This window comes from Chiloscyllium plagiosum, unplaced genomic scaffold (assembly GCF_037043375.1).
Source record: "Chiloscyllium plagiosum isolate Xiang-an unplaced genomic scaffold, Cpla_swu_hap1 HiC_scaffold_32, whole genome shotgun sequence".
NCBI lineage: Eukaryota > Metazoa > Chordata > Chondrichthyes > Orectolobiformes > Hemiscylliidae > Chiloscyllium > Chiloscyllium plagiosum.
In genome coordinates, this window is record NW_028270170.1 from 7,005,632 (window position 1) to 7,029,789 (window position 24,158).

Genomic DNA, 24,158 nt, shown 5'->3' on the forward strand with positions numbered 1-24,158 from the left:
ACGTATTATTATGTCACTTTGGGTGCTATAGAAGTCTCTTGTCAAATATGTTATTTGAACAACCTGCGTAATCTTATCATGTGGTTCAGGAGGGAAAATAACACTTCAAGATTGCTTTATGCCAAAAAGTTTGCCAATTTATAATTGCAACTTGAGATGTAAAGTGTGTGATTTTTAAAACTCATTTCTATAGAAATATAAATATTTCATATTATTTTGTATATTTTAATATTATTTATTTTAGAGTTTGAAATTTGAATTCGTCATATATGAATTCTGATCTGTATCTATGAAGGGTTTTAAAGATGTACCTGTCGAGCTTTTGGGAGGCGTGATTTCTTTGCAAAAGAGTTAGTTCCTGGTGTGCAAATGGAAATTTGTTTGTATTGAGAGAGTTTTTACAAACAGAGTAAATAGTGAAATGCATTAGGTTTCCAGTTCAAAGGATTTGGAATTTGTTTTTGACTTTAAGGCGTCATCCATAGGTTGGAAAGCCTTCTGGTTTCAGTTTGCAGATGTCCTAGAGGAAGCCAGATGCATAAAACAATCTCCCCTGAAGGAAGGAGACAATTTTCAATTGTTAGGAAATAGGTTATTTCAACGGAAGGAGTTTAGTTTAGAAGTTCCAGACCAGAAGTTGTTTGTTCCAACCCTGAAGGAATTATTTGAAGCTACAGATGTCTAAGTTCATTCGTGTGAATACTCAAAGATGCTATCAAGCATTCAAGACCAGGAAATGAAAGCCACAGTTAAGCCAAATTCTATAGATGTGATGAAGAAAGGAATTTCCTGTGGTGTTTGAGTTCTGTGAAGGGGTGCAGTTGGGATACATGGAATATAGTTTTTTTACCATGTTTTTTGAAATCTTTCATATCATATTGGTTGTAAATAGCTTGGCCTATTCTATTTTATATTCCTGTTTTTTACATAATGAACTAATGTTTTATTGTTAAAATCAAGTCTGCAACTTTGCATGCTAATATTTCAATGAAATACCACCTCATTAAATAAACTGGTCAGATTTCAGTCTGGGATTTGACTTGTGAAGAAATCACATCAGCTGGGATTATAATAAACTGTATACCTTTTTAAACTTGATTTGAGATTTTAATCACTTTTCTTCATTTTTGGCTACAGACTAAAACTCAACGAGATGAGAAAAATCCCAATGAAAATGCTAACCTGGTGCAGAATGAAATATTTTCATGGCCTGGCCCAAAGACTCTGCTGCTACAGAAGAACTCTCAAGGTTTTGGATTTACGCTGAGGCACTTCATTGTCTACCCTCCAGAGTCAACTTTGCATCCGAGCTTTAAGGTAGAAGTGGCATTTATTGTATGCAATACTAAATACTAAATTATGTTTCACACTTTGACAGAATATCTCCACAATAGGATTGTACTCATGGATGGCTCAGTGGTTAGCACTGCTGTCTCACAGTGCCAAGGTCCCAGTTTCAAATCCAGACTTGGGCGACCGTCTGTGTGGAGTTTGCTCATTCTCCCCATATCTACATGGGTTTCTTCTGAGTGTTCTGGTTTCCTCCCATCCTCCACAGATGTGCAGGTTGGGTGGATTAGCCATGCTAAATTGCCCAGTGTCCAGGGATGTGCAGGCTAGGTGGATTAGCCGTGGGAAATATAGGGTTACAGCGATGGGGTGGAGGGTGGGTCTGGGTGGGATGTTGTTTGGAAGATTGGTGTGGATTCAAAGGTTTGAATGGCCAGCTTCCATAGTCTAAAGATTCTAGGATTTGTGTAGACTGTAGCAGAAAATTATAAACAGATCCAATGAGGTAGTCATTTCTTCAACTTAGAGGCCGAAAAGGTTTCCTGATTAAAACATGCAAGCATCTGAGTTTGGAATAACAGTATGCTGCCCTGCCCCTCAAACCAGCTCCTCCATTCAGTAAGATAAGATATGATCTGGTTACTCCACATTCCTGCCTACCAATGATAAACCTTCATCCCTTTCTTAATCAAGAATTTATCTATTTCTGCCTTAAAAAAAGATTCTAAGATTCTGCTTCCACTGTCTTGTGAAGAAAAAATTCTAAAGCCTGTTGTTGTAATGGGTGACTTTAACTTTCCCAATATTGATTGGAACCTCCTTCGAGCAGATGGTTTGGAAGGAGCTGTTTCTGTAAGGTGTGTTCAGGAAGGTTTCCCAACTCAGTACGTTGACAGGCCAACGAGGGGAGAGGCCATTTTGGAATTGGTGCTCGGCAATGAGCCGGGACAGGTGACATTTCTTGCGGTAGGAGAGCATTTTGGTGATAGCGACCACAACTGCCTCACATGGAGAAGGAGAGAAGCAGGCACAATGGGAGGATATTTAATTGGGGAAAAGGAAACTATGATGCTATCAGACGTGAGTTGGGAAGCATGGACTGGGAGTAATTATTCCATGGAAAGGGCACTATAGACATGTTTAAGGAACAGTTGTTGCGAGTGTGTTCCTCTGAAACAGGCAAGAAGGGGTAAGATAAAGGAACCATGGATGACGAGAGGGGAGGAGCTTCTCGTCAAAAGAAAGAAGGCAGCTTCGTAAGGTGGAGGAGGCAAGGGTTTTGCTCAGCTCTAGAGGATTACAGGCAGGCGAGGAAGGAGCTCAAAAATGGTCTGAGGAGAGCCAGGAGGGGGCACGAAAAAGGCTTGGCAGGAAGGATTAGGGAGAATCCAAAGGCATTTTATACGTATGTGAGGAGTAAGAGAATGATCAAAGAAAGAGTAGGGCTGATCAGGGATAGCATAGGGAACTTGTGTATGGAGTCTGAGGAGGTAGGGGAAGCCCTAACTGAGTTTTGTGCTTCTGTCTTTACTAAAGAAAAGGACCTTATAGTGAATGAAACCATTGAGGAGCAGGTAAGCATGCTGGAACGGATAGAGATTGAGGAAGCTGATGTGCTGAAACTTTTGACAAACATTTAGATTGGTAAGTCACCAGGGCCAGACTGTATTTGTCCTCGGCTGCTTTGGGAAGCAAGAAATGAAATTGCTTCGCCGTTTGCGAAGATCTTTGCATCCTTGCTCTCCATCAGAGTTGTACCTGAGGACTGGAGGGAGGCAAATGTAATTCCTCTCTTCAAGAAAGGAAATAGGTAAATCCCCGGCAATTACAGACCAGTCAGTCTCACATCTGTCATCTGCAAGGTGTTAGAAAGGATTCTGAGGGATAGGATTTATGACCATCTGGAAGAGCAAGGCTTGATTAAATGCAGTCAGCACGGCTTTGTGAGGGGCAGGTCATGCCTCACGAATCTTATTGAGTTCTTTGAGGATGTTATTAGACAAGTTGATGAGAGACAAGCGGTGGATGTGGTGTATATGGACTTCAGCATGGCATTTGATAAGGTTCCCCATGGTAGGCTCATTCAGAAGGTCAGGAGGAATGGGATACAGGGAAATTTAGCTGTCTGGATACAGAATTGGCTGGTCGACAGAAAACAGCGAGTGGTAGTAGAAGGAAAGTATTCTGCCTGGATGTCAGTGGTGGGTGGTGTTCCACAGGGCTCTGTTCTTGGGCCTCTACCCTTTGTAATTTTTATTAATGACTTAGATGAGGAGATTGAAGGATGGGTTAGCAAGTTAGCAGACGACACAAAGGTTGGAGGTGTCGTTGACAGTATAGAGGACTGTTGTAGGCTGCAGCATGACATTGACAGGATGCAGAGATGGACCGAGAGGTGGCAGCTGGAGTTCAACCTGGATAAATGCAAAGTGATGCATTTTGGAAGGTCGAACTTGAAAGTTGAGTATGGGATTAAAGACAGGATTCTTGGCAGTGTGGAGGAACAGCGGGATCTTGATGTGCAGGTACATAGATCCCTTAAAATTACCACCCAAGTGGACAGGGTTGTTAAGAAAACATATAGTATTTTGGCTTTCATTAACAGGGGGAATTGAGTTTAAGAGCCGTGAGGTCTTGTTGCAGCTCTATAAAACTTTGGTTAGACCGCACTTGGAATACTGTGTCCAGTTCTGGTTGCCCTATTATAGGAAAGATGTGGATGCTTTGGAGACGGTTCAGAGGAGGCTTACCAGGATGCTGCCTGGAATGGAGGGCTTATTTTACAAAGAGAGGTTGACTGAGCTTGGACTTTTTTCATTAGAAAAAAGAAGGAAGAGAGGGGACCTAACTGAGGTGTACAAGATAATGAGAGGCATAGATAGAGTTGATAGCCAGAGACTTTTTCCCAGGGCAGAAATTGTTAACACGAGGGGTCATAGTTTTAAGCTGTTTGGCGGAAAGTATAGAGGGGATGTCAGAGGCGAGTTCTTTACACAGAGTTGTGGGAGCATGGAATGCATTGCCAGCAGCAGTTGTGGAAGTGAGGTCATTGGGGATATTTAAGAGACTGCTGGACATGCATATGGTCACAGAAATTTGAGGGTTCGTACATTAGGTTTATCTTACATGAGGATCAATGGTTGGCACAACATCATGGGCTGAAGGGCCTGTTCTGTTCTGTTTCTGTGCTATACTGTTCTATGTTTTAAAACGCTTCTCCTTATCTCTACCTTAAATGGATGAACCTTTATTTTTAAACAGTGACCCGCAAGAGGAAACATTCTTTCTGTATGCGTTCTGATAAAAGTGTAATGAGGCCAACTGACAGCATATGATGTATAACCTAATCTAAAAGTCAAGAATCTTTACATAAAAATATTAACATGGTCCTGAATCTAGTGGATGTAACTGAATTTTGTTTTTTGATCTATTAGCTGTTAAGTAGAACAGGCTGTAGCTAAATATGCTCTATATTTCTTTTGATCAAATAAGAAACAAAAATTACTTGCAAACATCAAAAAAAAAGCTTAAATCTTAGCAGAAATTAGCCGAGTGTCATTTCTCATTGGTTTCATGGAGGGCTTCTATCTGTGGATCCTAGCGAATTTTCTCATGCTATCCATCAAAACTTTCCTCATTACCTATACATACCTCATACATCTATGACCATGTTCGTCATACTCTCCCACTTGCTGCAGGTGAAAATATTGACCACTAGTGTGACTTACCTGGCTCCTGCAGCCAGGTTGGAATCTGTGCACATGGTCAAACAGTGGCAGTCTACAGCTGTCCTGTACAGTTCCTATCAATTGTCCCAGACATGTCAAGCAGAACGAATTACTGCCATGCTTTGCTGATGAGACCAGGAGGTCCTGATGGATTAGTGGTGTGCATGGGTTGCTGTCCATGGAGTTTGCTGTAATTTGTTTGTGACTGATGGAGGGCTGAAGGAACAAGTGGTGCGCTGGAGTCATCAGATTACCACTCTGACTTTCATGTCAGTAATTAGTACAGTCTGGTGGGTGGGAGATTGAGAAATTGCATATTAATGAGGCAAGATGAAATCATTATGAGGATGTTAATGCTTGCTAATTTGTTCAGATTGGCTTCTCACTTTTTCACTAGTAAAAATTTTGTCCCACTATCCAACTCTTGGCAGGAAAACAGGACATTTTTCTCTCATCACGTGATGCTACCAACTTTCTCATTTTACTTGTCATAAATGGCTGCGCGAATTCCACCTGTGGTGATGATCCTCATTCAACCGTCTTAACTATAAATCCTGAAATCTTTGTGTTGACCTAACATGAAGAAATGCAATAAACAAGACAACTGCTTTTAGCTCTGCGATTTGCTCCCTTACTTTCCTCAGCAATTTATGATGCATCCCAACCCTGCCTGATGACTTCTCTACCTGGAGTGCTACTAGCCTTTATAGTACCTCTTCTTCATCTGTCACTATATTGCTCAATTGCTCAACACCCACATTTTCAACTGGGCATCTTCTAATTTGGTAAAGACAGAAGCAAAGTATTAATTTATTACCTCTGCCATATCCTTCACTTCAGTGAGCAGTTTACCCTTTTACCCTACTTCTTTTAGTGAAGTCTGCCATCCTTTCTTAGTCGAGAGTGTGGTGCTGGAAAAGCACAGCAGATCAGGTAGCATCTGAGGAGCAGGAAATTTGACGTTTCAGGCAAATGCCCTTCATCAGGAATCCTTCATCACCATTCCTGATGAAGGGCTTTTGCCCAAATGTCGACTCTTCTACGCCTCAGATGCTGCCTGACCAGCTGTGCTTTTCCAGCACCACACTCTTGACTGTGATCTCCAGCATCTGCAGTTCTCACTTTCATCCTTTTCGAGTGCTTCGTCTTAGCCTTCCTAATTTGACCTTAAGCCCCTCTTCTGCATTTGAAGTACTCTTTCTCATTTATACTGCTATTAATATTCTTTGTCTTCCATATGCCGCCTTTGTCTTCCATATTTTCTCATCAATGCCCTTAGTCATCCAGGATATCCTACCTTTTGGATTTCCTATATTTATTTCTCATGGTTGCTTCCTTTTCTTATTGCTTCCTCACCGTTGTTAGTATATAAACTATTCTGAAAGTATATTTCCAGTACAGTAATCAAAATACTTTTAATTTCCCATGTCAACTTTCAATATGCAAACTTGTTTATTGCTCTGCAGGTGCAAGCATTTCACTTTTTGTCCTAAATATGGTAGTGGGAGTAAACACAAGCAGCATGCCCCCTCCAATACCATGAACAGGAAAGCTCACTGGATAATGTGCTTCTCAGATACTTAGTTGATCACCCAGTGGGCTTTCCATTGGAATGATATCTCAGCACAGTGATTTTCTACTCTGCCTGAAGCCACCAGCCAGTCAGAGGCTAGAAGCCACAGTGAGCTGCAGTTCAGCATCAGAGGCCATGGCTACTGGAGGCATGGTGACCTAGACGTTCAGGTTTGGAGATGCCGGTGTTGGACTGGGGTGTAGAAAGTTAAAAATCACACAACACCAGGTTGTAAACCAACAGGTTTATTTGGCAGCACTAGCTTTCGGAGTGCTGCTCCTTCATCAGGTGATCAATCACCTGATAAAGGAGCAGCGCTCTGAAAGCTAGTGCATCCAAATAAACATGTTGATTATAACCTGGTATAACTTTTAACTTAGAAGTTCAGGAGCAGTGGGCATTGTGAGGTACCTGTTTGGGTAATACCATGGGGTGGGATCGTGAGGAGGGTTGTGGAAACCAGGATGGGTGGTGGCTATCAGCAGAAGCTAACTGTATCAATTATTACATCTATTTGTGTGTATGTGTACATGGTGGTATGATAACGTTTTTTTTGAGATTTGTATTTTTCTAATTCACTAGGTAATTGTAATGTCGCCATTGCCCCACCAGACCATAGGGCTGCTCTCTCACGAGAGAGAAATAACTGGTGGTGAGTTTACCTTGAGGGTCACCATGCCTCAGGTGAGGTTGAGAAGGTGGGACCTTCATGGTAATGTCAGCGGTGCAGGAGTTGAATCTGTGCTGTTGGTCACTCTGCATCACAAACCAGCCGCCCAGCCAATTGAGCTAACTGACTCCCAAAATGATTAACTATAGTTCGTACAAATCGTGAAAAAAACTTTTTCCAGATTTTAAGGAATGAATCCACTCTGACACTTGGTAAATATTTGTCTGTTTCAGTCCAAACTGCCAGATACAATACTCCTTTGACTACACAACAATGCTTCCTCTAACTTGCTGTGAAATGTATTCTAAGATCAATTGCTATGTAAAAGCTCATTCCATAAAGTGATTTCTTGACACAACTGCATGTTTTCCAATTCACTGAGTCACAAGAGATGTGCTACTTCACTTAAAGGTATATTGAAAGCAAACAGTTTTTGAACAATTATAAATAATCAAATATAGCTGATAAAGCTTGGCAATCAAAACCTGATTAAGTGGAGAACAATGAGTAATTGAAACAATTGCCTTTTCCACTTTAAAGCTTTTGTACTGCCAAATGTTTGCATAGATACGCAATTGCAACAGGATCATTGTGTTTGGAAATAGTAAAAGATACAATGATGTGCACAATATTGGGCCAGTACTTTTAATTGTTGATTAAGCACCATTTGTTCAGTACTGAATTTTATCTCCATGTACTGCATGTTTGAGCATAATTTAATAGCATTTCCTGGTAGGACCTTATTTATGGAATCTAATTTGGATAATTAAATTCTGAGTTGGTATTGATTGTAAATCAGACTGATAATTGAAAGATTTGCTGCTTTGCTGACTATTTTGAGTGTGTATTAGGTATCAATCTTTCTGATTTTGTTGTTCAGAAGTGTTGCTGAAATTCTGGCTTGCGGTTGAGGATTCAAAATCTGTGGTGATGTTGTAATTTTGCTAATGTGCTGTTTGAACCATTTAACTGACAGTTGGACTCTGGACTTGAAACAAAGCAGGAAATATTCAAGTTCAGCTATTCCAGGGTTCTTCCCCTTCTGCAATCAAATGTGCGTTTTCAACAGATAAATTAATAGTTTCCAGCTAAGTCATTTAATCCTTTCTGACTCTTTTTAAGTGTAAATGTCAATTGAACACTTCTCAAATGTGTCAGCTGATCAGTCATAGAGTCGTAGAGAAGTTCAGCATGGAAACAAACCCTTTAATCCAACTTGTCCATGCTGATTAGATGTCCCAACCTAATCTAGTCCCATTTGCCAGCACTTGGCTCATATCTGTCTAAAACCTTCTTATTCATATACCCATCCAGATGCCTTTTAAATATTGCAATTGTACCAGCCTCCACCACTACTTCTGGCAGCTCATTCCATACATGCACCCCCTCTGCTTGAAAAAGTTGCCCCTTAGGTCTCTTTTATATCTTTCCCATCTCACCCTCAACGTATGCCCTCTAGTTCTGGACTCCCCCACCCCAGGCAAAAGATTTTGTCTATTTATTCTATCCATGTCCCTCATGATTATATGAACCTCCATAAGGTCACCCCTCAGTCTCTGAGACTGCAGGGAAAACAGCCCCAGCCTAATCAACCTCTCCCTATAGCTCAAATCCTCCAACCCTGGCAACGTCCTTGTAAATCTTTTCTGGACCCTTTCAAGTTTCACAATATCTTTCCGATAGGAAGGAGACCAGAATTGCACGTAATATTCCAAAAGTGGCCTAACCATTGTCCTGTACAGCCACAACATGACCTCCCAACTCCTGTACTCAATACTCTGACCAATAAAGGAAAGTATACCAAATGCTGCCTTCTCTATCCTATCTACCTGCGACTCCACTTTCAAGGAGCTATGAACCTGCAATCCAAGGTCTCTTTGTTCAGCAACACCCACGAGGACCTTACCATTAAGTGAATAAGTCCTGCTAAGGTTTGCTTTGCCAAAATGCAGTACCTTACATTTATTTAAATTAAGCTCCATCTGCCACTCCATAGCCCATTGATCCATCTGATCAAGATCCTGTTGTAATCTGAGGTAATCTTTGCCGTCCACTACACGTCCAATTTTGGTGTCATCTGCAAACATAGTAACTATACCTCCTATGTTCATATCCAGTCTTTACATAAATGATGAAAAACAGTGAATCCAGCACCGATCCTTGTGGCACTCCACTGGTCACAAGCCTCCAGTCTGGAAAACAACCTCCAGCACCGCCCTCTGTCTTCTACCCTTGAGCTAGTTCTGTATCCAAATGGCTAGTTCTCCCTAAATTCCATGAGATCTAACCTTGCTAACCAATCTTCCATGGGGAACCTTGTCGAACAACTTACTGAAGTCCATATGGATCACGTCCACCACTCTGCCCTCATTAATCTTCTTTGTTACTTCTTCAAAAAACTCAATCAAGTTTGTGAGACATGATTTCCCACGCACAAAGCCATGTTGACTATCCCTAATCAATCCTTGCCATTCCACATACACGTACATCCTGTCCCTCAGGATCCCCTCCAACAACTTGCCCACCACTGATGTCAGGCTCACTGGTCTATAATTCCCTGGATTGTCCTTACCACCTTTCTGAAATAATGGTACCATGTTAGCCAACCTGCAGTCTTCTGGCACCTCACCTGTGTCTATCGATGATACAAATATCTCAGCAAGGGGCCCAGCAATCACTTCCCTAGCTTCCCACAGAGTTTTTTCAGGTACACCTGATCAGATCCTGGGAATTTATCCATCTTTGTGTTTCAAGACATCCAGCACTTCCTCCTCTGTGGACATTTTTCAAGATGTCACCATCTATTTTTCTCCATTCTATATCTTCCATGTCCTCCTCAGTAAACACTGGCCCAAAATACTCATTTAGTATCTCCCAAATCTCCTGCTGCTCCACACAACAGTTGCCTTGCTGATCTTTGAGGGGCCCTATTCTCTCCCTAGTTACCTTTTTGTCCTTAATGTATTTGTAAAAACCCTTTGGATTTTTCTTAATCCTATTTGCCAAATCATGACCCCCTTTTGCCTCATGATTTCCCTCTTAAGTATACTCACTCCTACTGCATTTATGCTCTTTGAAGGATTCACTCGATCTCTGCTGCTTATACCTGACATATGCATCCTTCTTTTTCTTAAACAAAACCTCAATATTTCTAGTTATCCAGCATTCCCTATACTTACCAGCCCTTCCTTTCACCCTAACAGGAGTATACTGTCTCTGGACACTCGTTATCTCATTTCTGAAGGTTTCCCATTTTCCAGCTGTCCCTTTACCTGTGAACATCTGTCCCCAATCAGTTTTTGAAAGTTCTTGCCTAATACTGTCAAAGTTGGCCTTCCTCCAATTCAGAACTTCAACTTTTAGATCTGGTCTATCCTTTTCCATCACTATTTTAAAACAAATCCATTTTGTAATCCTGCAGTTGGTGGCATATTCCTAGCTGGTGTGCAGAGCAGTCCCCCAAAATATTTCGATTTAATACATTTGCCTTATTGTACAGATTTATAGTTGTTATGTCATGGAGGCATGTCTCATCCTCCCATCTCTTCATTTCTCAGCTTTCAAAGTGTATCAGTATGAGGAGGCAATGGCCTAGCAGTATTATTGCTGGACTGTTAATCCAGAGATTTAGGTAACGTTCTGGGGACCCGGGTTTGAATCCCACCACAGCAGATGGTGGAATTTAAATTCAATAAATATCTGGAATTAAGAGTCTAATGATGACTGTGAATCCATTGTCGATTGTCAGAAAAACCCAACTGGTTCACTAATTTCCTTTAGGGAAAGAAACTGCCATCCTTCCTTGGTCTGGTCAACATATGACTGCAGACCCATGGCAATGTGGTTGAGTCTTGACTGTCCTCTGGGAAATTATGGATGGGCAGTGAATGCTGAATGACCAGAGTAAAAGTATAATTTATTCTGGTCATCAAGTTCCCCGTATCGTGAAGGGTACTGTAATTTCTCATACCTGCTTATAGTTGTCATTTTGCCTTAGAGACTAATTGTACATAAAGAAGGATAGCATGTGACGGAGAAGGGAATAGGAGTATTGAAATAGAAAATGCCAATTCATGCCATCGAGCCTACTCTGCCATTAAGTTGGATAATTGCTGGTCATAGGTCAATAGCAACGAGAGAAAAGCACGCTTCTGAAGAAATTCAACTTGCAACAGTTGTCTTTGAGTTGGGGTAAGCAGTTCTGGCATCATGCTGTTATTTGGAAAGCTTGACCCATCGATCTTGCTATTGAAGACTGGGCCCAGAATCTGGAAAGAATGTGTTATTTTTCCAGGCAAATTACATTGGAACAGATGAAAATCAATGCGTAATTCTCCTGACAGCTTGTGGACCCGCAGCTTTGTTGGATTATTAGGAGCCTTACTTCCCTGAGGCACCAGATGCTTAAAACCTTTCAAGAGTGGACAGACTTAGTTAAGGAATATTACAACCCCAAGCTGCCTCTAATTCTGAGATGCTATTGATTTTGCTCAGTACTTTGAGAAGCAGGCAAATCTGTTTTGAGATTTTTGACTAAGCTAAGATGACTGGTAGAGGCATGTGACTTTGGTTTAACCCTTAATGAGGTGATGAGAGACAATTTGGTATGTAGGATTAATGGTGTAACCAAGCAAAAGTGCCTACTAGCTGAAGCCCAATTGCACTTCAGACAGACATCACGACTGGTCTTATGATTGGAAAATATGGCATGTGGAGCATACGTGTAACAGTGTATTCCAGTGGAAGTGGACACCTTCACCAGGTCTACTGAGCTTTGGGTACACCACTTGAGTAAAAGCACTGCCTCACTCAGAACAAAGGGACTCCAGGTCAGTCCAGAGCAAAACCTGAAAACAAAACCAAGCTTTGGCCAATTGGTTCAAATTTTCTTCAGGATTTGGGTTGGCAAGCCATTGCAGTTGCTACTGGAATGCAGACTTGAGACAGCAAAGAAGTCCCATGAGACTTAAAATGAGTAAGAGAACTCATAGGCCAGTATCCAAGAGAGTGCGCACCTTGGAAAGTCCACTTACATCTGGCTTGGAACAGTTAAATTGCTATGCAACATCCAAATTAAAACCAAACAAAATAAACATCTGGTTAAATAGTTACCCGGCTCTAATGGATGTTGATACCAGTGTGACCGTTTTAGTGATTGCAGAACCAGTTTGCACAAAATTTCCTGTGGAATCCAACTTTTAAGTCTGCATTACTCCTCGGCCAGACTGAGAATATATACCGGGGATCCCTTACAGGTTAAAGAAACAACTTCAGTTGTGGTCTCCTATGAGGTGGACCTGATTCAGTTGTTACAGGTTATAGTAAAAGGCTCTGACCCAAGCTTGATGAGGCGAATTTGATTGAGAAAGATTGGCTCAACATTTTTCAATTAGAAAATGGTTGCCTGAGTGAAGTTTTTCAGGGGAGTTTAGGAACTGTCAAGGAGCCAAGGCCACCTTGCATGTTGACCAGGAAGCTTTCCATGATTCTACAGGCAAAAGCAGAGGCAGAAATCAGAAGGCTGAAAAGCGAAGGAATCATCAAGCCAGTCCAGTTTGTGGAATTGTCAGCGCCAGTCATACTGATTGTAAAGCTTGACTGTTCTATTCACCTTCATGAGGATTTTAAATGAATAGTAAATTGCTTTTTGCAGCTGGATAAATACCCTTTGCATAGAAGATTTATATGCAAAGCTGGCAGGAAACTGTCCTTCACAAAGCTGAACATGAGCCATGTGTACTTGTAATTGCAATTTAATGAGGATTCCCAGAAGTATGCTACAACTAATACCAATAAGGGTTTGTACCAATATGAGACTCTCATTTGGGGTATCAACAGCCTGGACAATTTTTCAGTGGACAATGGAAAATATTTTACAAGGTCTACCCCAGGTAGCCATTTATCCAGATGACGTGCTAATAATAAGGAAGGCAAATAAAAGCACTTGGAGAACTTGGACATAATCCTTATATGTTTCCCTCAGGCAGGTGTGTGCCTAAGAAGGGAAAAATGTGTGTTCCAAACACCTCAAGTGACCTACTTGGGCTGCAGAGTTAACAACACTGGGTTACACACATTGGAAATTAAAGTGAAAGTGATCAAAGGTGCCCCAGCTCCCATGTCAGTTTTGGAGCTTACGTCTTTCCTTGGGCTGGTGAACTATTATGGAATGTTCATACATAACCTAGCCTCCATCCTGGGACCTTTTGCATCAACTTTTTAAAAAAGGGTCAGCCTTGGAAATGGTTGTGTAGCCAAACCATAGCCTTCAGGCGAGCGAAGAAATACAGCTATCATCGTCTAAGGTTTTGGCACACTATGATTGCAAACGAGATCTGGTATTGATATGCGATACCTCCCTACATGGCATCCGGATAGTACTAGAGGAATGCCCATTAGCGTATGTATCGGGGATTTTGGCTAATGCAGAGCACAAAATATGCTCAGATAGAGAAGGAATATTTGGCCATCGCATTTGGGGTCAGGAAGTTCCATCAATACTTTACAGAAGTATATTTGTAATAATGAACCATAAACTCCTCCTGGTCTACCCAAAGAGAACAAAGCAGTGGTGGGCTGTAATACGAAGGTGTATGATTACAGGTTGGAACACTCTCCAGGAAGCCAAGTAGCAAATGCAGATGCATTGCGCTGTCTCCTGCTGGCAGATACACTATCAGTGGTCCTGCCACTGGAAGAGTCTATAATGGATTTAAATTTTATGGACTCACTTTCAGTCACAGCTGACAATATCAGACGTTGGATGCAGTAAGATTTGGCCCTGGCAAAACTGAAGCAGTTGATGCTCATTCCTGAAGAAGGGCCTGTGCCCGAAACGTCGAATCTCCTGTTCCCTGGATGCTGCCTGACCTGCTGTGCTGTTCCAGCAATAAAGTTTCAACTTTGATCTCCAGCATCTGCAGACCTCACTTTCTCCATGCTGATGGGGGAAACTACAAAGGGCTGTCACAACTAGAATTGAAATCTTTTTGGAACCAGCGAGACCAGATCACCGTAGAGGATGACATATTATTATGGGGAGCAAGTGTGGTTGTCCCAAGCAATGTTTACCACCCGATACTAGCTGAACTCCACAGAGTCATCCAGGAATTTCTAAATTAAAGATATTGGTCAGAAGTTATGTCTGACGGCCAGGATTGGATGCAGTCATAGCTGTGTTGGTGGGGCAGTGCCAAAAAGGACAAAGATTATTGCCAACAGCTGCCCTACATCATGGGAGTGGTCAGGTAAACCTTGGACTTGGTTACACATCAACTGTCCAGGTCCTTTTATCGGCTCAATGTGCAGATTCATTGTGGATGTCCGTTCACAATGGCTGAATATGCATAGAGTTCATTTGTTAAAACACTGGGCGACGATAGAAAAACTATGCACATCTTTGCAGTACGTGGACTTCCTGATGTGTTAATCACAAATAATGGGCCATCATTTTGAGTCTTTACTCAAGTCGAATAGTATTCATCATATGAGTGCAGATCCATACCATCCATCATCTAATGGCCTGGCAGAAAGAGCAGTCCAAATTTTGAAAGCAAGCTTAAAGAAATGGCCTACAGCTTCACTAGATAGCAACTGTCCCACCCCTCGTACCAGCATAGCTCCAGCACAGTTGCTAATGGGGATAAGACTCTGCACCAGGTTAAATCTCATGTTCCTGGACCTGGATAGGAATGCCAATGCTGGATACAAATCCATTAAATGAGAAAGACAGTTTACTTCAGGGACGAAGTTGGGTGTAGGAATCACGGAAATGGCTATGCATGGATAAGAGGCATGGTCAATGCGAGGTCAAGTCCAGTGACATATGAGGTTTGGGTAGATTTCTCATCATTTTGGAAAGCCAAGTCTGGGCAGGACTTATTCAGGTCCTGCCCAGAACAAAGAGACCTCGACGTGCAGGTTGAAAGTGGAGTCCCAGGTTGACAGGATAGTGAGGAAGGCATTTGGTATGCTTGCCTTTATTGGCCAGTGCATTGAGTATAAGAATTAGGAGGTCATGTTGCAGCTGTACAGACATTGGTTAAGCCACTTTTGGAATACTGCGTGCAGTTCTGGTCCCCCCCCCCCCCCCCCCACTATATGAAGGATGTTGTGAAACTTGAAAGAGGTCAGAAAAAATTTACAAGAGTGTTGCCAGGATTGGAGGGGGAGAAGTTGAATAGGCTGGGGCTATTTTCCCTGGAACATTGGAGGCTGAGGGGTGACCTTATAGGGGATTATAAAATCATGAGGGGCATGGATAGGGTAAATAGACAAGGTGTTTTCGCTGGGGTGCAGAAGTCCAAAACTAAAGGGCATAAGCGTAAGGTGAGAGGGGAGAAATTTAAAAGGAACTTACAGGGTGGTGTATGTATGGAATGAGCTACCAGAGGAGGTGGTGGTGGCTAGTACAATTACAACATTTAAAAGGCATTGGATGGGTATTTAAATAGGAAGGGATTAGGAGGATATTAGGCAAATGGAACTAGATTAATTTAGGGTATCTGGTTGGCATGGGCGAATTGGACCAAAGGATCTGTTTCCATGCAATATATCTATGTGACTCTGAGGGCTAGCATGCTTTTTCGCACTACCTTCCTAAATGCACTATGTGAACTTCTACCCAGCCCTATGGCATCCCTTTGTCTAATTTGATTCTACCACCTGTTGTAGCCAGACCACCTTGCTAGTGCTGCTAGCAGTCAATTACCACTGTGTTCGGCAATGGAGACCACCCTGCCAGTGTGTTCTGAGATTGACACGGAGGTCCGTACTGCCTCATCTATTTGGCAGAATGCCCAGAAGCACAGGAAATCAATGACCTTTCTACTCTGCCAGAATAAGTGTCACTGTCTTCTTTCTGATAGAAGACACTCTCGTCGCATTCAGTCTATTGCTGCCACTGTGCCCACCTCCCACGCAGTCTCCTGTCCACCACTCTCACTATTGAGTGCAATATTATTTATCACTTGCTGTTACCCAGCCCACTCACCCTCCATTCGACTCATGCATTGCTTTTGTACTGATAAGTAGTCAGTCAGAAAACCTCAAACTTTTCCCACCTCAACCAATAGTAACAGATGTGCCACCCACTTTCATCTCACTATATCCCTGCATTTCGTGTGGGTGTAGCTCAGTGGTAGAGCATTTGACTGCAGATCAAGAGGTCCCCAGTTCAAACCTGGACGCCCCCTTTAAACAAGCACCTTCCCTGCAATTGAGCTATTTTCTAAATGTGAGATGATGCACTTTGATAACAGGAAGGCAGGGTACTGGGTCAACGGAAAGATTCTTGGTAGTGTGGATGTGCAGAGGGATCTTGGAGTCCATGTACATAGATCTCTGAAAGTTGCCACCCAGGTGGATAGTGCTGTTAAGAATGCATACAGTGTTAGGTTTCATTCGTAGAGGGATTGAGTTCCAGAGCCGCAATATTATGCTGCACCTATACAAAACACTGATGCGGCCACACTTGGAATATTGTGTACAGTTCTGGTCCTCATATTTCGGGAAGGATGTGGAAGCATTGGAAAGGTGCCGAGGAGATTTACCAGGGTGTTGCCTGGTCTGGAGGGAAGGTCTTATGAGGAAAGGCTGAGAGACTTGGGTCTGTTCTCATTGAAAAGAAGGCAGCTAAGAGGGGATTTGATAGAGACATACAAGATGATCAGAAAGTTAGATAAGGTAGACAGTGAAAGTCTTTTTCCTAGGATGATGATGTCAGCTTGTACGAGAGGGCATAATTACAAATTGAGGGGTGATAGATTTAAGACAGATGTCAGAGGCAGGTTCTTTACACAGAGAGTAGTAAGGGTGTAGAACGCCCTACTTGCTAACGTAGTCAACTCAACCACATTACGGAGATTTAAGCAATCTTTAGATAAGCACATGGATGGTTTTGGGATAGTGTAGGTGGACGAGCTGAGAATAGTTCACAGGTCGGTGCAACATCGAGGGCGGAAGGGCCTGTTCTGTGCTGAATTGTTCTATGTTCTATTTCTCTCAGCGCAGGAAAAAAAATAGCCCATATTAGGGCAAAGAAAGCAAAGAAAAGTAGTGGAGCGCCCAACATCTACATCCTACACAACTAGGGTCCTGATCCTGACTGCCTTAAGTGGCTCCCTGAGCATTCCCATACCCAAGCCCCTGAACTGATATTGGAAGCTTGACTTTCGATGCTGGAACCCCCATAATGTGACTCAGCTCCTTTCCAACTTTGAGCACATGCAGTATATTTCCCTTGTATGCTGCTATTACAAAGTACAACGGTAGCATAGAAAACAAAAAAATGCTGGAAATCACAGCGGGTCAGGTAGCATCCGTGGACAGAGCATACTAGTGTTTCTAGTCTAGTTGACTCTTCATTAAAGCTGTTGTGAATTGGAGGGGGCAGCATGAATGCAATAGTGGGGGGGGGGGGGGGGGGAATAAATGCTGTGGGAGAAAGGGTGCTGATAGTACAGATTAAGTGTTCCAAATGTGAGAATGGCAGAACAGTGCACTGACTAACTGCCAAACTGGCAAGAACAGGTGGTCCTACTGGTGTGGTGGGAGGGCAGAGGGGACATGGTGACCAAAAATACTTTAAGTAAAGCTAAAAGAAAGTGAGAAGAAATGGGAATGAGTTCATAATCTGAAGGTGTTGAACTCAATATTAATCCAGAATGTGTGTGTAAAATGCCTAGTCTGAAGATGAGATGTTGTTCTTCCAGTTTGCTTTTTGAATCATTGGAGCATTCTAGCATGCCAAGAACAGAGAAGTGGGCATGCTTTGTAAAAATGACTGGCTATGGGAAGGTCGGTGTTATGCATGCACGTGGACAGTTGGTGTTCTGCAAAGTGGTCTGTGTATGTTTTCTCCAATGTAGAGTAGGCCACATTAAGTACAGTGAATGCAGTAAACCAAATTGTAGGAGGTGAAATACTGCTTCACCTGGAAAGACTATTTAGATCCTTCGATGGTGAGCAGGGACAAGGTGAAAGGGCAGGCTTTGCACCTTTTACATTTACATGGGAAGGTGCTGTGGGAAGGGAAGGGTGGTGTTGGTTGCCGAAGAGTGGACCAGGGTGTCCTGGAGGGAACAGTCCCTGTGAAATGAAGATAGGGAGTGAGAAGATAATGTGTTTGGGTTAGCGTTCTGCTAAAGTTGTCTGAAATGATGGAAAATGATTCTTTGCGGAGGCTGATGATGTGAAAAGTGAGGACAAGGGGGACTCGATCACGCTGTTGTGAATGATGGGAAAGGGCAAGGGTGGATGTACAGTTGATAGCTTGAATGCGTTTGAGGGCCTTGTCAACCACAGTGGGCTGGAAATCACAAGGGTAGCACTGATGTAGTCACAATCTGGTCTGGTGATTGGTGACAGTAATAGCATGCTGCCTGGCTTTGTGTCTGCACTAAAAGATAAATCATGACAGAGCAAGGCAAGATGCTATGAGCATTGAAGGAGGCACACAGTTGAGCGAGTAGTAGGAGAATGAATGATGAGGTGCATCCTTGTCCAATCACAGTGTCCTTGCAGCAGCATTGTGATGAGAGGTGCTGGTGCACTGCAAAGCGCAGCATTAAAAAATGGAAGCTTACTGTAAGTGGATCAGAGATGTGCCATGATGGTGTTCAGAGGGCATTAAGTGTCAGATGCCAAGGTGCAGGGATATAGGATGTAGGATGTGTGTAACCAATGCCTATAGCCCATACACTGAGCCATTGGTGCTGGGTATCTAAGATGGAGGTCAGGGGGAGCTAGAATGACCAGGTACCTGTTTTAATTTTCATGCCTGGAATTCTTGGCATCTGGTCTATCTGGTGCAATAGGAACCTACATAATAAGGGTGATAATGAGCACAAATCCTGTCAATAAATATCTCACTGCTCCAAAGTGAGAATCTTATCACAATGCCCAAGAAATTGCTGGAAATTGCTATTTGTTGCTTCCAATATTGGGAAAGGCCATGCTGGACGCATTATGCAGTTCTCCCAGCTTTCTAGCTGTAGTCCATGTCACTCAGGGTCTGTAAGATTCTGCCATAGATGTTAAAAAGATATCAAAAAGACAAAATTAAAGGCTCTGTATCACATATCCATGACAGTTTCGGTAAGAGTAACAGCCACACAGTCCTTGTGGAGACAAAGTTCTGCCTTCACACTGAGAATGCCGTCTATCGTGTTGTGTGGCATTATTGCAGTGCTAAATAGGATAAACTTTGAACAGACCTGGAAAGTCAAGACTGGGCATCCATGAGGTTCAATGGGCCATCAACAGCAGCAGAATTGTACTCTAGCATGACATGCAACCTCAGCCTGACATATCTCCCACTCGACTATTGCCGTTAAGCCAGGAGATCAACCCTGGTTCGATGGAAAGTGCAGGAAGGCATGCCAGGAGTAACACCCTGGTGAAATTATCAAACTACTTGCATGCCAGACAGCATAAGCAACAAGTGATAGGCAGATCTAAGCTGTGTAGTCCTGCCATATCCAGTTGTGAATTGTGGTGGATAATTAACAACTTACTGGTGGAGGAGGCTCCAGAAATATTCCCATCGTCAATGATGGAAGACATCAACACACTAGTGCAAAAGATAAGGCTGAAGCATTGGCAGCAATCCTCAGCCAGAAGTGCCAAGTGGATGATTCATCTTGACCTTCTCCAGTGGCTCCCAGCATCACAGATGCCAGTCTTCAACCGACTGGATTCACTCAATGTGATATGAAGAAGTGGTTGGAGGCACAGGATACTGCAAAGGCTATGGACCCTGACAACATTCTGGCAATAGACCTGAAGACCTCTGCTCCAGAACTTACTCTTCTACTCAAGCTGTTCCAGCATACCCAAAAACTGACATCTGCCTGACAAAATGTGGAAGATTTCCCAGGTCAGTGATAGAGATCAGAGAGAAAATTTTAAACCTCTGAATAAGTCGGCTACTCATTTTTATGAAAGGGCGAAAATGTGGTTGTTTTCAGTTACAACTTAAATTGAAGAACAGTTTCCATTCCCAAACCTTGACGTATCTTTATAGATATTGCGTAATCTGAAGTGCATTTCCAGCATTTCATTTCTTCTGAAAAATTTGAAATCAGTTTAATTTGACTGTACTTCCTGTAATTTTCAATTTGAAATGATTTGCCCTCATTATATGGTTGATATTGAATGGATATGTAAATATTCAGAGCATCGCAATTGCATTCTGATGTCCAAGAATAGAACAAGCTGTGCAGAGATGAGTTGAATTTTATTATACTTGCTGCAAGTTTCAAGTTGAAATGTTTTGTAATGTACTTCTACAAATGTTATGAACTGTACACAAAAACAGGACAAATCCAAACCAGCCAATTATCTTCCCATTAGTCTATGTTCAATCAGTAAAGTGATGGAAACTGCTATTGTCAAAAGTGCTATCAAGCTGCATCTGCTCAACAATATCCTGCTCACTGTTGCCCAGTTTAGGTTCCATCAGGACCATTCAGCTCCTTACCTCAATTTAGCCTTGATTCAAGCATGGACAAAAGGTATGAATTCCAAAGGAGTGAGAGAGATGGCCTTTGACAACTAGGTTACGTTCAAGCGATTCAGTTAAAAGATTTATTTGAGTTATCAATTCAAAAGTCACAGCTTACACAACTACTCTAAGGGAAGGTAATTTGTTTGTTCAGGTTTAAACTTGAGTTTTTGATTCAGAGCAGACACTTTTAGGCTGGGAGAAGATGTTCATATTAGAAATTTGATACCTAGCCCTGGACATGTTGCTTTATTCATGCTTCCTGCACTGAATTGTTTTATCAAAATGAAAAATGAATGACCTATTTCCGTAAATGCTGTCATTTGTATGATTATGAGCTAATTTTAAGTCTGGAGTACTAGGATGACTATATCCTTCTGGAAGTTATATAACATTCAAAGATTAGGATTAGCTTCAGGTTTCAAGCTGAAAAAACATGCTAACCTTTCGCATTAAATTAAATTTAAGACTCTCTGAAACCAAAAGTGTCAATGCAGTGTAAGCGCTTTCAAGCTTGGATGGAATTAGATTTTGTTGTATCAAAGCATTCTCACTTTACTGTTTATTTGTCCATAGGTGTTTGCATTTCACTTGAAATAAGCAAGTTGAGAGTCACATCAAAAAGTTGAGTAGAAGATTTGGTCTTTGCCTGTTTTACATTTTAGTACAAAAGTGAATCTTCAATTCATTTTACACTTCACCATTTTGTTAAAAGGGGCTTTCGCTGTTACATTTAACACACTAAGTCAAACCATCCTAACGACTTTCAAAAATAAACTTTTGACAGGCCTGAAATTTCATAGCTTCTTAATCTGCAAATAGTAGTATACAGAGAAAACCTATTGGTTAAATGTGACTGGAAACACAAAAATGCTGGATGATTATCAATAGAACACTTAGGGTTCCTGTCTTGTTCAAAATAGTTATTCACTTTAAAGGGATGGTATTACCTGAATCCAACCAGTTCAGCTTTTGAAAGCTAAAAATATACAAAGCCATTATTTCATGCTGCATGTCTCTGTTTCTACTTGTGTTAGTGCACTTGTATAATTGCAGCAGCAAGCCTTTGAATTAATTACTCTGTATAGCATAAAACCCTTCAAGGGTTACCAGACCCAAAACATTAACTTTGATTTCTCCTCACAGATGCTGCCAGATCTCCTGAGTTTTTCAGCAACTTCTGTTTTTATTTCTGTTCACAGCATCTATAACTCTTTCGGTTTTGTTTTGTGAAAGAGATAGCGGTTGTCTGTCTTGTGCCAGTTATGGAGGCATGCAGTTCACATTATAACAGTAACTATATTGGACAATCTTTTTGACTGCAAAAATGTAATAAAGTAAAATAGCCAAACATCTTTTTCAGAAACAGATGCCATGTGTTTAAGTGTTGAGCCTCAGTTGTAGTTTGAGTCATATGGGTGGATGTAGAAATAGTTGACACTTGTGTATTGTGTGTGCATAGACGTGCATGTGATTGGAAGTGAGTATGTAAGTTATTTATGTGTGGAAATGTATATGCAAACAAAAGTGAGGCAATTAGGCTATGTCAAAATTAAAGTTTTAGAAACATTTTTAAGAATACTCACTTATGTATACAAGTTTCAGCCTCACATCTTGTAATAAAATTGACAGAAAATATTTGTCACTGAATGCTATGATCACTGAAAGTTCGTGACTAAGGTTGCGAATATTTGCTGATGAAATAGGGGTTTAGATTATACTGGAGATCCCAAAGTGCTGGCCAAGCAGGACACAGGGTGAAACAGAGTGCTGAGCAGGCTGTTAGCTCCCAGTGTTCACAATAGTCACAGCTTTGTGAATTCAGGAAAAATGAATTGGTTCTGTCAGTTGAGTTAAGAGCTTATTCATTTCAATTGAAACATTTTTACCTCCATTTTGGTATTGTTGCCTAGCTTTTGACCTTTCAGTCATTGCAATGTTTCTACAGCTGTCAAAAAATATGGTGCTGGAAAAGCACAGCAAGTCAGGCAGCATCTGAGAAGCAGGAGAGTCGATGTTTCAGGCATAAACCCTTCATCAGGATGAAATGCCTAACTTGCTGTGTTTTTTTCCAGCACCACACTTTTTGACTCTGATCTCCCTCTGCAGTCCTCACTTTCTCCTAATATTTTGACATTGTCAATCTGTTCAAGCATTGGCTATCCTTCATCTTTTTGAAGCCTTGGTTCCCAATAAAACTCTCTCTCTCTCCCTCTCCCAAGCGGTACCCTTCAGCATGCCCCTAACTTCCTTAGATGTATTGGTCATGCTTAACCTCTAAACCATATATAGTTAAAAATCATACAACACCAGGTTATAGTCCAACAAATTTAGTTGGAAGCACTAGCTTTCGGAGCACCACTCCTTCATCAGGTGGACAACTAAAAGCTAGTGCTTCCAATTAAACCTGTTGTACTATAACCTGGTGTTGTGTGATTTTTAACTTTGTATACCCCAGTTCAACACTGGCATCTCCAAATCACAACCGTACGTAGTTCACCTTTATCACCAAGAGATAATTGTATCGTTATCCTGCCTAACGAGTCCTGCCTCAACCGTGTTACGATCCAAGCTGATGGCATTACTAGACAAGTCAGAACCAAGAATGATAACTGGCTTGCTCAATTTGTTTTCAGTTAACGTGGCGATCAGTTCATGAATGATAATTATACAAGGCTGCAGAATTGCTTTAATGATAGAACAAAAGTTTATTAGACAAAAGTAGAAGTTCATTTTAAAAAGCTATCTAAATATAGAACACCGTTAGAAAGATCTTAACACACTAAGGGCTGTGTCTTTCAGGAAAAAAAATTGTGGACTATAATGAGAAAGAATTGGTTTTTAAAAGCAGGGATCCAACAAGATGCCTGCACAGTTCCAAAGCAAAGAATTTTATGCTTATTATGTACTCTGTTTTTGTGACCGCCTGTACTTTTCAGGAATCCAATCAGGAAACGTGGAGTTTTTTTAACAAGTGAAGCTGATTGGTTCTTAGCTATCTTAGCACGTGTAACTGGAAACAAGTTACTAAGACACAGACAGAGAGAGAGAAAGACCAGAGTATGTACAGTTGTTCTTGTTTGCTTAAGCTGCCAGTTCTCTGCAAAAGGAACTAAGACTAAACTTCAAGAAAAACATTTTTTTAAATTCTCTTGAGCTGAGGGTTGGCGAGCTAGCATTTTTACCTGCTCCTTAGTGCCATTGAGAAGATAGCCATAGAGATGTACAGCACGGAAACAGACCATTCACTCCAACTTGTCCATGCCGACCAGCTATCCTAACCCAATCTAGTCCCACCTGCCAGCACCCAGCCCAAATCCCTCCAAACCCTTCCTATTCATATACCTATGCAGATGCCTTTTAAATGTTGCAATCGTACTAGCCTCCACCACT

At 41.7% G+C, this 24,158-nt stretch overlaps 1 protein-coding gene across 1 annotated transcript in view; it reads left to right on the plus strand.

Annotated features, from left to right (window-relative positions):
• Positions 1-24,158, plus strand: part of LOC122539626 (rho GTPase-activating protein 23-like) — a 285,601-nt gene that overhangs the window by 31,759 nt on the left and 229,684 nt on the right. Inside the window, exon 2 of the mRNA XM_043674624.2 lies at positions 1,138-1,317. Within this exon, the coding sequence (XP_043530559.2) occupies positions 1,138-1,317 (180 nt within the window). The remainder of the gene's footprint in view (positions 1-1,137; positions 1,318-24,158) is intronic.